At 42.9% G+C, this 13497-nt stretch overlaps 1 protein-coding gene across 1 annotated transcript in view; it reads left to right on the forward strand.

Annotated features, from left to right (window-relative positions):
- The window catches only part of LOC146816612 (cysteine-rich venom protein LEI1-like), a 193494-nt gene that overhangs the window by 162409 nt on the left and 17588 nt on the right, over positions 1-13497 (forward strand). Inside the window, exon 9 of the mRNA XM_085610487.1 lies at positions 11587-11633. Within this exon, the coding sequence (XP_085466613.1) occupies positions 11587-11633 (47 nt within the window). The remainder of the gene's footprint in view (positions 1-11586; positions 11634-13497) is intronic.

Raw genomic sequence — 13497 nt, forward strand, 5'->3', positions numbered from 1 at the left:
CAATTTGGTAACATCCTTTGTCATGTTAGGCATAGCCAAAGAGTTTAAGACCTTGATTATGGATTACGAACATTAAAGGTGATCTGGGTGGATATTGGATAACTAGAGCAAATGCAGGTCTGTGAAACTAGGAGTCATTATAAGATTTGGGGATTCAGATTTGGAGGTTAGGATTTTCATGAAATTTAGAAACTCAAATCCCTGGAATATTTATTTTTGCTAAAACACTCTTTTTTACAACTAAAATTCCACTCACTCTGGTGATCTTTGGGACTTCATTATCTTGTAATGTGCAATCTAGAGATGCCAACATGGAATTGAAGCATTTTCTTTCAGTCAGTAAGATCACGTGGCACCAAGAAAGGTTGAAAATAATGGTAGATATTCAGAAAAGGGACCGAATGGCTGCCATTCAATAGCTGCCACTGAACAAAAAGAGTCTACAATGTCACCCTTTTCATGATAATCCAGGGTGACCAATAGGATACACAAGTGGTTGGAAACCTAGTTACTCTATGCTTCATTCAAATGATTGCTGCTCCTTACATAAGGTATATACTGGATATTTTCACTTGTGCCATCAACAACTAAGACAAAGCCATTAAAACCAATTCTAGGACAAATCATTGGACAATTACATTAATCTCCAATCTGAATGACACAGTTCACAACTGAAACCTATTGTAATCCAACCTCAAGTCAACATAATTACCACAGTAAGGATGAGTAGACAGCCTTCCATGAAGTTTTTAACCAATCTTCCATACCATAGTCCTTGACTGATGCCAATCTAGATCGTCTTCTTGAATTCCTGTTAGACCTGGCATCCTTAGGGTGGTCTTCCCTTATACTTTTTGCTTTTTACCTCCACGTTTTGCTGTATCTTTTTGTTGGCCTTAGGACTCAGAGCATTTTACCACTGCTAATCAATGCTAAAGTGTGTGTTCTTCTTCCATAAACATGCATTTTAATGGTGTATACCTGATTGACATATGTAATTTACTTGTAAGTCCCTTGTTAAGTGGTATACCATATACCCGGGGTCTCTAAGTTAAATGCTACTAGTGGGCTGCAACACTGCACCTACAGAAGTAGCCTTTCAAACTTGTCTCAGGCCTTCCACTGCATTGCTTCTGTGTGCAGTTTATTGTCACTTCAACTTGGCTTTTAAAACTAGTTTCCAAGCCTGAAACTCCTTTTTTATTACATATAAGCCATCTATAAGGTAGGACCTAGGTAGCATTAATAGCCAGGTTCTATGTAAGCAAAAGGTAGGACATGTACTGTTGTGGTTTGCATTGCCTGGTAGTGACAAACAGCCCATTTCATGTTTCACTACTGTGAGGCCTACCCCTCTCATAGGTTAGTATTGAGGATTCCCTTATACCTTTTTAAGTGGTAATTCATGATAAGAAAGAAGTAGCTTTTTGATGTTTCATATGTTTGGAATGGCATTGATACATTCTACTTACTGGTGAGGGTTGATTTCACTTTACTCTTTTAGAAATTCCACTTTTAGAAAGTAGATATTTGTCTGCACTTACTGCTCTGTGTTCCTGTCAGCCTGTCTCCAATACACATCTGGTCTGGGTGACAGATACCTTTATGCATTCCCTCTAGACAGTCACAATACAGGAAGCTCAACTGCATCTGCATTCATCTGCATACTGATGGGTCATCCTGGGCAAGAGGGAGGGCAGGAGGTAAGACTTCACTTGATTAGGTAGTGTCCTGTCTTCACACAAGGGGCTGAGTTACCCCCATAGCTAGACTGGCAGACATGACTGAGCTGAAAGGGCACCTGTGCACTTTAGGTTTTTTGAAGTCACCCCCTACATCAAAGGCACTTTTGGGTATAATTATTGGGCATCTCGCCACATCGAATCAGACACTTTTTGACTTGTAACCAGACATCACTGGTTCTACCCCTGAACGTTGCCAGAAGGACTGCTGTGCTACCAAGAGGGACTGTCAGTTTGCAACCTGCCTTGCTGTGCTGGCCTGCCCCCTACTACCTTTGCCTTGTGACTAACTTCCAGTGTTCTCCAAAGGCTTGTTGGCTGGACTCTGTTCATCGAAGTCTCAGGATCATCAAAGACTTCAGCTTCGCTGTAGATCTGGTGGCTGAGCTCTAAGAAGAAATGGAGTGTTCTGTATCACTTGCTTATTGTATTTATCGGCATGCACCCTGCTTGGGTGCAGAAGAGGCCGCTTTTATTTTGCCCTGAATCACTGCTCCAGTTAGTTCGACTTGCGCTGCAACTTCCAGCGTGGCTTCATTGTGATGTGTTGCCCTGGTGACCAGTGGTGTGCCTAGAAGCACAAGGAATGTTCACCCTTTGGTCACCGCTGCTGTGAATCCGGAGGAAAACCACTGCGACTGCCTCCACCAAACAAGGACAGTCCACACTCCTCGCCTGTCCCACGTGAATACGGCTGGAAAAAAACTGTAGTTGGGCCCCTGAGGTCCCAGACACTGATCCATGCCCTCACTGATGGCCCATCTTTGTTGGACTTCCCAGATCCAAAGGACCCATTCAAAACCATATCCAAAGTGCTGTGTTGAGTACTGCTTTTCCCGCCATGGTGAGGAAATAGTACACATCAATCACAACTTGATCGTAAGTGCTGCTAGCACTGTATTGAACTGACTGATTGGAAATCTTACATTTCATGAGATACTTTGACCCAGTATAACTTGGAAAGTACTTATGAGATTTTTGTTACTTGGTCTTTATTTACTGATAATACAAAGGCTATTTTTCATAAGCCTGCATGGAGTCTTTTTGTGGTGGACTCATTGTGTTACTGTGGGTGTGTGTTGCATAAATACTTTACACATTGCCTCCTTAGATAAGTCTGCCTGCTATGCACTAAGCGATCAGAGGGTGAGAACAGGTTATCTCATTTGTGTATCTAGATTACCCTGACTACAGTGGTGGGTTCTGCCTGGACTGGGTGTATAACTTAGCCAACCAGAAACCCCATTTCTAAAAACCCTCTGTCTCAAAATTTTCAGACCCCTCACTGTTTCTTCACGTGAGTCAGAATTTGAAATGTCTGCAGAAAACAAATCAAGCTTGAGTTCACAAAGAACCTTTTAAAGATCACATGAGGCAATATTGCAAATCAGTTGGTTGCTCTGGGGCAGGCACTAAAGTCAAAGTGTCCCCCCATTAGGGAACCTGATGGCTAAAAATGTGGCCAACCTTTGTGTTAGAAATGGGGTTTCTGCTTGGCTACTGTATGCACCTAAGCCAGGCAGAACCCATCACTCCAGTCAGGGCAAGTAAGTTACACGCCAAAGATAACCTGTATTCACCCTCTGGTAGCTTGGCGCAGAGCAGGCAGGCTTATCATCACAGGCAATGTTTAAAGCATTTGCACAACACACAGAAACCCAATAAATACACCACAAAAGAGACTCCACACAGGATTGTATGAAAATAGACTGCATTGTACATAACACAAGAGCAAAAGTGACATGAATCACAAATACTGTGTCAAATAGACAATTGCCAAGCATCACAATGAGTGCAATAAGTGAAAGACATATATGTTGCAAACATCAGGAAACAACATTACTGTGCATACAATGCAGTCACATTATATAGTACTTGTTATCCAAACAAGTTAAGGCAAAACAACATAAGTCAATATATTAGTGCTGGTAACGCAATAGACAATAACCAAAACACATAAATCACCAATATTGCCCTAAACACATAGGGTGCAGTGCACCTGCACTCCTGTTAACCTTTTGCAGTAATTTAGGCACCAAACATAGGGCATAGCAGCACCAACATGCCTATTTGGGAGAATGCAGTAATTTATAGATGTCCAGAGGTATCCAGTTCTAGATCGGGTGCCTCCATCGAAGACTCACCCATGAAGTACAAACACATGGAACTGGCACCTCCCGGTATGTTTTATCCAGAAAGGGGGTGGGGTTAAGGCACCAATGTATGCCACGTTGGCATCCTGTCCCCTGCGTGATGAATTCCCAAGTGCAGTGGCCCATGAGCATGCGGTGCAGCTGATGAAGAAATCAGCCAGCCCCCAGAGGGCAAAATACAATGGGAAGCAGGAAACAATAGCTGCACTGGGCCGCAAAGTCACCGTCAACCCGCAGGTTCCAGCGGTAGATCTCGCAGGGACCCCCGCATGCAGGACTAACAAGGCAGCTGCCTGCGACCATGCGGTGCAGCTGTGAGAGGCAAGGGGCACTCACAGGCCTTAGGGATTGCTCCTTGCAAAGGGGCAGGGGTAGACCCACATGAGAGTGTGAGGCTGCCTCATAATTTCCTATGAGGCCCACATGCTCCACAGGTACCTTCTGATGTTGCGGCTTTCAGAAGCAGGAGATGCTGCTATGGTCTTCCCCTCCTTCAGCCACGCATTCTACAGATTTCAGCATTGGCATTTTAGAAGAGCTGCCGGGTCTTTGCAAGCTGGGGCTGTGGTATACAATGACCGAGCTTTCCCTAAAGTGCCTCAGGAATAGAGATCTCTCTCCACGCATGTCACAGTAGAGTAGTACTCCACTGCCGCAAGCACCTGCCTCGAGTTCAGGCTGGAGTGACAGAGCATTCCAAGTTGCAATTTTTGCCCAGAGATCAAATGACATGTGAAGCAGTCAACACCCACTTTTGATAACGGGGTGAAGCAGAGTCTTACCTGGGATTCCCACAGGACAAGGGAAAGGAGAGCAATCCCCGCCCTTGTAAAGTTGGCACAGGAAATGATGACAGGCAGCAGGCCAGCACATCCAAATGTAGTGGCAGATTGGCAGTCCCTTCTTCCGCCCAGCAAACAGCAGGCAGGAGGCCAATGCAGCAAAGCAGTTCACATGAAAGGTGGTTTCTCCTGGCAGCACAACAGTCCTCTGGTTCATTATGTAGAGGGAGCAGCATCTGATTACAAGTCCTTGAATTGTTTAAAATCATGAGGTCAGAGCCCCTGTAAGTATACTCAAAATTGTTTTTGTCCAAGCAGGAACTTAGAAGGAAACCTTAGAAGTGCACAACACTGCCTTTTAACCCCAGCCCTAGCTCTAGACAACAGTAGGGGGTAAATAAGCTGTTTGTGTCAGGGCAGGACAAAGCCTATACAAATGTAAGTGTGCCCTGCCTCCCTCTCTCTAGCCCAGGAAGACTATCAGTATGGACATGTAACCCTGTCACACCCAACCTTTGCTGTGTGATGGCTGTCTGGAAAGAATGCACAAAGTGTAGCTATCATCCAGGCCCAGACATGAATTGGAGTCAGGCTGCAAAGCACAAAGAGTCTTAAGCCCAAAGAAAGGGCCATTTTCTAAAAGTGGCATTTCTAAAATCGTAATGTAAAATCCACCTACACTAGTAAGTAGGATTTATCAACACTATTCCAAACATATCAAACATGGCAACACTACTCCTTCCAGGTCAGGAATTACTACTTAAATACATATCAAGGAATTCCCAATGCTAACCTATGAGAGGAGTAGGCCTCACAGTAGTGAGACACAAAATAGGATGTTTGTCCCAACCAGGACATGCCACACAATTAAGGTGCATGTCCTACCTTTTACTTACACAGTAGGGCTGCCTGGGACCTACATTAGGGTTGAGCTATATGAAGTAAAAAGGGGAGTCGAAGGCTTGGCAAGTAGTTTTAAATGCCAAGTCATAGTGGCAGTAAACAGTGCACGCAGGCTCTACGGTGTCAGGCCTGGGAAAGGTTTGAAAGGCTATGTCTCTGTGTGGCACACGCAGTGCTGCAGGCCCACTAGTAGCATTTAATTTACAGGCCCTGGATATATGCGATACTACTTTACAAATATTTACATGTAAATTAAATACGCTAAACAGGTGTAAACCTATCATAACATATTTTAGGGGAAAGAGCACATGCACTTTAGCACTGTTTTAGCAGTGGTAAAGTGCCCAAAGTCCTAAAGATAACAAACAGTAGGTCTGAAAAATAGGAGTAAGAAGGCAAACAGTTTGGGGATAACCCTGCAAAAAGGGCCAGGTCCAAAACTTTGCAACTAGGGGCATCTTTGAACTTGTAAAGACACAGTGTATAAAGATATTGTAAGGTATAAGAGACTACATGCATTTGTTCTTGCTGCAAGCAATGTGGTGATATCGGGGAATCAACAACAAAAACCGCCCACCAGACAAATTAAAATGTCCCACAAACAGATAAAAACTGGCCCATGCACTGATCATCAGACCAGCTATTCTGGCACTGCCAGGTTTCCTTATAGACCAGCCTGACCCAGTCAAAGGCTAAAGAATGTTCACTTTGCAACGCAAAACAATCAAGTGTGACATCAACCTAGTGAATTGTGTAAATAGTTCCATAGACAAGCCCTGCCATCTTTGACACACTCTAAGAAAATAACATAACTTTTTCTGAGAATATGACTAGAGAATATATTATGGAAGAAACAATGCCATTGCCAACAGAATAAAATCCCTTACAACCAGGTGTTAATGTTATCTTCTATAGTATTGAGTTTTGAATAAATGTGTAGAGTAGCTAATAAGCCAAAACCTCAACCATCTCCATTGAACCTTGCTAGGAGTACATTCATATACATACCAAGTAATATCAATGGATCACTCCAGCAAGGAAGAGGTTCCAATAGTTACTCTCTTGTCAGATAAACCTCTGGAGACAGCAAATCGCAGGCCAATTCTAAATCTGTCCTTTATTAGCAGATTCCTGAGAGTTAAGATAATATCTCAGATAAAATACTTTGCAATATCATTCACCATTCTTCAAAATAGACAATCAGGGGCACATTTATTAAACTTTCATGTGATGAGAACGCCCATGCTCCACCCATGGAAGGCCTCCTAAGTTGACATGTAACATAACGCAGCACAAGCAGCTGCCTTGCATTATGTTTCCTTACAAAGCCACGCAGGGCCACAGAACTCAGGCCTTGCGTGGCTTTGTAGAAGTTGCTGAAGCCTTTGCATTATCGTTAAGTCGCCTTGCACTACGCGAGGATAAGGTAAAAGCTTCATAAATATGGGCCTAAGATTTTGATGATAGAGTGAGAAAGAAACAAGCTGAAATCAGGGAAGGAAAGCTTTCCTTTTTCATTTGGGGCAACCTGAAAGCCTAATCTTAACCTGTTAAGAGCACCCGAATCTGTGGGCCATACAATGCTTTTGGAAGTCATTGAAACTACAGATATCATCACAATAATTGCTTGTCTGTGGTGCCAGTCATTCATATTAAATCACAGCTAGCAAATTAGATCTAACAGTGTCTCTTATGACAACAAAATGTGGGTCATATGTTATCCCACAGGGATCTTAAATACCTCCCAATTATAATAAACATTCCTGTAGGACATCTTGTTAGGTGTTTCTCATAACCACCTATTTGTATTTGCGTGTAACATTTATAAAGCACAGCTTCCACCCAAGGAGGGTTCCTTGGCACTGATAAAACTAAGGAAAATATCACAAGAAAGGCACAGTCCAGAACGGAAAGAGAGAATTAATAAAACAACCTAACTAACTTGTAACAAGAGGAACATAGCCAATAATTTAATAGTTTCTGAACATTAGAGTCAACTCTTTATTCTGATATAATGGCAAAGAGTTCCATTTTTGAGCTGCAGCAGTGGAAAATGCCCTACTACCAGTTGTTTTGTGAATAAGGGCCTAATTTAGATCTTGGCAGACGGTGTACTCCATCACAATAGTCACGGATATATTGTGCACCGAAAGAGAAATCCCATTATATCCTATGAGATTTATATTTCGGCAGATGGGATATCCGTCACTGTTGTGACGGAGTAAACCGTCTGCCAAGATCTAAATCATGGAACTAGATCAGGAAACAGCTAAGAGACATTTTGGTTTTATGCCTGACCAGGATAATACCATTGAAATATCTCATCACTGAGTGGAGTAGACAGATTTATGCACCACACATACTGATTGGAAAAAGATCTTCTCCTTAACAGGAAGCCAGTGTAGTACAACCAGGGCCAGATGAATATTATCTTTAAGAATGAGGTTCAGAGCCAATCTAACAGCAACACTGCACATTACTTGTAATTTCTGAACCAGTGCCAAGACCTGAAATACTTTATCTGACAGAAAGTCTTTATCTCTAATCCCAATTTTATGGCTCACTGTGTCAGAACCTTCTGTGCGGTCTAACAAAATCAGAACCGCTGAAACATTAGTCTGCTTAGTGACGGAGGTCATCCAGAGCAGAGTGGGCTATCAGCTCTGTCCCTGTCACTATCCAACTCCAGTCCCTACTCGCTGGGTGTGCCCCAGGGATCCTCGCTCTCCCCCACGCTCTTCAACCTCTTCATGGAACCACTCACTGTAATCCTCAAAGACTCAAACATCCAGTATCACATGTACTCGGACGACACCCAACTGTACATGAAAATCGCCTCCCCTGAAGATATCAAGTCACTCAACGGAACCCTGCTCAAAACTCTTAATTGTCTAACATCCAACCACCTCAAGCTAAACACCCTTAAAACAGAATTCCTCCTCATTTCTCCCGCTAAGCAAGCCACGATTGTTGAGAAATATCTTAAAATTGTCTCAAATCTGAACTGCACACCTCACATCATTGATTCCACAAAATCACTAGGAATTGTGTTTGTTAAGAACCTAAACATGCAGGATCACATCAGAGCATCTGCCAAAGGAGCTAACTACCAACTGAGCATCCTAAGAAAACTCAAGCCCTACCTTCCCCAAAATGACTTCAAATCTGCGGTGCAAGCACTAGTCATCTCCAGACTAGAATACAGCAGTGCTAGTCTATGCGGGCTTCCGAAACTCGTTCAGCCCCCATTAGAGCATCGCTAAATGCTGCGACTAGACTCATCACTGGCTCTAGAAAAACCAACAACATCTCTCCAGACCTAATTCGCTCAACTGGCTTCCGTTTGACTCAAGGATCCAGTTAAAAATTGCATGTTTGACTCATAAAGTGATACACTACAACACTCCCCTTTACCTGGCAAATAAGCTCGAATTATCGGGAGCCTCCTGTAACTCTAGGAGCACCAGCACACTTCTGCTCAAGCCGAAGAAATTTAAAAAATGAATACCAACAATCGTACATTCTCTGGAATTGCTCAGAGAATATGGAACTTCCTACCTGTGGAAACAAGACTGATTCCCTCAACATTTGCCTTCAAAAGAGAAGTGAAAGCCTTACTGATGAATACTGTGCTGAACTAGAAGTTTTGCTCCTCTTGTCTCCCATCTTGTTTTGCTGTTTAACACACTACATGGCATGCTTGATCTCAGTGTGCTTGCCAATATACTATTGTGTTCCTGATATATATTTTTATGCTTTTTCTCCCACAGCTATTTACCTCTGTCGACCTCATCTCGTATGTAAAGCGCTCTGATACCGCTTGGGTCATATTTGCGCTATACAAAAATTAGAAATAAATAAGTAAATAAGCTCTGTGCTCCTCCCCTGATGATAACCATAAAGATCACACTCCTTTAGAATGTTGGATACCTCATTGTCTAAAGAATGGAATGGGGAGTAGAGATTAATTGACAAAGAGTTGGTCTGACTAGAGGATAGGTTATCAGATGGAGGTGGAAACCGGCAGCATGATTGCCACCTGGATATGGTCAGAGCTCTGACGGATTGACATGGGTTTGTCTTTGGCAGACCATACGCACGTAGCATGGGTGGGATGCAGCCCTCAATAAATACTCCTTGACAAGATCTGCTTAACCGCTCTGAACACTTTGCTCATCAAAATGGTGGCATAACTGGTGAGGGAACAATGCCTCTACAAGCCTGACACTTCAAACTTCCTTAAAAAAATACAAACATTTTAAAGTACTGTTAGACCTGAGATCCTTGGTGTGGTATTTTCTGGAACGTTTTTGCATTGACCCCTCCTTTTTAGGTTGAGCCTAGAGCAGCGCATGCGCTCCTTGCTCGACTTTAGTAAGGGGCTTTTCAAAGTGCTACCCGCCGGCCACCAGCTTGCGGTTACGTGCACAAGCACGCACGCCTCGCTCCGCCTCTCCAATCATTGCTGCACGCGCATCCCTCGCGTGCTTAGCACATCATCGCGATGACGTGCTAAGCACTCGAGGGATGCGCGTGCAGCAATGTCCCCTGAAAAGTACCGTCCCTCGTAGCTTATTTCCAGTGTCATTTTTAGGCGCGAGCAGCTGTGGTGCTTTTTGGGGGGTGGGAGGGGGATTGTCTTTGTAAGAATGGGAAAAGCTTTTTTTGTGCATCAGAAGATCGGTTGCATGCCCTGGAGCTGCCACCAGCTATAGGGCTACGACAATCTCTGCTGCAGCAGCGTGAACCCGGCATGTCTTTCTCTCTGCACATCATACACATCCCATGTACCCTTGGTGTGGCCACATCCATGCTCTGAGTCCGTGTAGGGTTCCATGGGTCCATCATCCCTACCGATAACCCCAATCTGGGCCCCCTTCATAGTTCGTCTATCGGCTTCCCAGACGTTGCTTCGTCCCTTCTTTCATTTGTTTACAACTTAACAGTTCCATTTTCTGGTGGTTGCTAGTTGCTGAAACTATTTCCATCAAGCAAGCCCAATGTGTTTTTCTCAACCGTTTCCTTCATAATGTTGCTGTGGCTTCTTCAAAACCTTGACCGCACTAACAAGAAAACTATTGTTTTAAGAACAGCATGCTTGAAAAAATGAATTGGCCAAAAAGCTGGAGGCAGATTTCCGTATTAGAATGTGTTATATGACATGCACTTTCCACATGCAGCATTTCTCATGGTAAAACACGCGGACATCCCCACCTCTGGGTTTTTACAGACCCTTTACTCCTGTGGATAGACACGGTCGTAAATGGAATGAAGCATCAGAGTGGGTTGAGCAGCTGCGGCTGACATCTGTGTGCAACTCGAATATCGCATGCTTGAATCCTTTACTTTTCATCTTTCTACTGTTTCTCTATTTACAGTGGGAGATATCTTGCGCCAAATAAGGGAATATTGGTAGCTTAACTATGTTTAAAATTTTTCAGTCTCTCTGTGAAACAATTATTTAATCCTACCCTGGATCCGATCGAGCTCTCAAAGTCCACATTGTAAAACGCGTCACATTTGTTCCACACTCCCGGATTTTTAATTTGCATCAGCTGGCATTCTGATATGTGTAATCGTTCTGATGTACTCCTTCATATCTAATGGGAAATGCAAAAAACAAAGTTCACAGCGGAGTGAGCAGAAGTAGCTGAACATCTGACACCAGACATGGGATCACATGAGTGTCGTTAGAGGCTCTCTGACATGTGACAGGCGTGTTGCATGTCGCAGGAAGCACGTTTGAACTCATTCTCTGCTACACCTGCAGTATCTTCCAGAAGCAGGCGGCAAAACGTGAACAGCCAGTGTCACCCTTAAGCTGCTTCAAGCACTTGTGAGGTGCTGTCTCAGCAAATTCTTAATAAGCCAACCTTGTGCATGTAGGCCGCAGGAGCTGCTGTGTGGGAGAATATCACGCGGTGTTTGGCTGTATTCATTTATGCCCGCTCTCGATATCTGCCCGCAAATGGCAAAACATGTTGTTGTTTTTTTTTTTTAATTTAGGAGCTGCAATCCACAAATATTTTCCTTGCTGCCTAAAAAGAAACCTGGTAAGATGTGTTTAAATTTCTTAAGATCATCCAAATGGCGCTTTACTGTAGCTCATCAGGTGCCGTGTCATCCTTGTGCCATTCCCTGCTTCATAAGGTGTCTTCACCCTGAGGAGAGACAACCTAGTGCCTACCTGAACAGGGGCAACATGTAAAGCCGTCACCTCTCCCTGCCTACAAGCATTGGCATAGCCAATAGGTCTCGCTTTTGGGACCTTATAATATTTAGTTATGCATCACAATATCCTTGGTGCAACAACATCAACTGTTGCATGGCTAAACACTTATAAAGTCCCAAAAGCAAGACCTATTGGCTATGCCAATGCTTGTTCTTTCTTTCTTTAAAAAAAAAATATTTTTATTGCATAGTTTTATATATATGTAATTTCGTGAAAGTTATATCCCAAACTTGCCAATACCAACAGCATGCCTGCCAAAATCCTTAATGAAAGGTAAAATGATCCAAGCACATTATAAAATGTACATAGTTCTGCATAAGTATTCCCAGTTGATCACTCCAAACTAAGTTCGATATTGCATAAAATGAATGCTAATTAATTCAAATTTAAATATTGCATAGAACTTATATGAATAGCATGATGCAGTATGCAGACATTTACCATAAACATGGTGCGCAAATATCCTGACATAGTAGTCCCTTCGAGAAGCCAAATAAGGCTGATGTGCAAGGTAAGCAAACAATGATCATTCAATCCTTACACTGAAAAAACTGTAAAACCAATAACAGAGATAAAGTACAGATTGTGCATCTCTGTGCCAACACAAATCATTGCCGTCTGGTCGGTTAACCTGGAGGCCAGTGGAAGCCCAACGACCTCTGGAAAATCTCCTGGGAGGCCTTTCAAGGCAAAGTTCAACCAGATGATACGGCATTGCACCAGGTAATCAAATGTCTTAGTATGAACCCAGTCCAAAAGTTTGCCAATATCTTTTTACCCTTCCGCTTAGCTTTCCTGCCTTTCTTGCATTTTCAGTATTGAACATTGGCAACAAATGCCCAAGTCATTGATGAAATGTGTGCGATTGGGGATCCAGCCACACCAAAGCAATACAAATGTGAATCATGGCCATGGTCATGACAATGAAGATGAAATGCTAGTCAAGTTTAGCAACACCCTCATCATACACCGCAAGAAGCATTGAATGAGGAATCCAAGTAAAATCAGAATTTAGACTATTCCCAATGAATTTAGGAACTTTGGGGCATTTGCATCAAAAAAACGTTTTGCAAGTCCGTAATAGCCAGTTTTAGCGAATCACTATTAAGGACTCTCAAAATGCAGGTTTCACAATAATAATTGTGATTCCTACATATTCCTTAATTGTGAATCGCAAATTGCGATTGGCAATTAAGCAATACTTTCACATTCATTCCGTGGGCCTAAAGGCTTGATGCATATGCCCCTTTATGTCTAAGTGCGTCTAAGGACGGGCTCGTTCATAACATGTAAGCCAAGTCTGCATCTTGACAAAACATTGAGGGCAGCAGGTACCCCATCAATTTAGTGATTTTAGATGGAGTATGATATAGGTAAAAGACTGTATTGTCATGCTGCGCCTGTCACCAGCCGAACACAGCAGGGTTCAGCCAAGCTCCAGAATCTTATAAAAACTGAGATCTGAGGAATCAAGTCTCTTCTACCATTTGTTGTTATGCTTCTCGAGATCATCCAACAGGGAAGAACACAGCCTACCATAAATTTGACTGATTGAACATTCCTCTTTCCCCACTAACAATTCCATCACTGGAACTTTGGAAAACGCACTTGGGCTTACACATTTTTTGTAACAAAAAAAAAAAAAACCTGTAGGTATTTATCAAGTTCCTTCTGATTGATAGCAA

The sequence above is a fragment of the Triturus cristatus genome, chromosome 6, assembly GCF_964204655.1.
Source record: "Triturus cristatus chromosome 6, aTriCri1.1, whole genome shotgun sequence".
Taxonomy (NCBI): domain Eukaryota; kingdom Metazoa; phylum Chordata; class Amphibia; order Caudata; family Salamandridae; genus Triturus; species Triturus cristatus.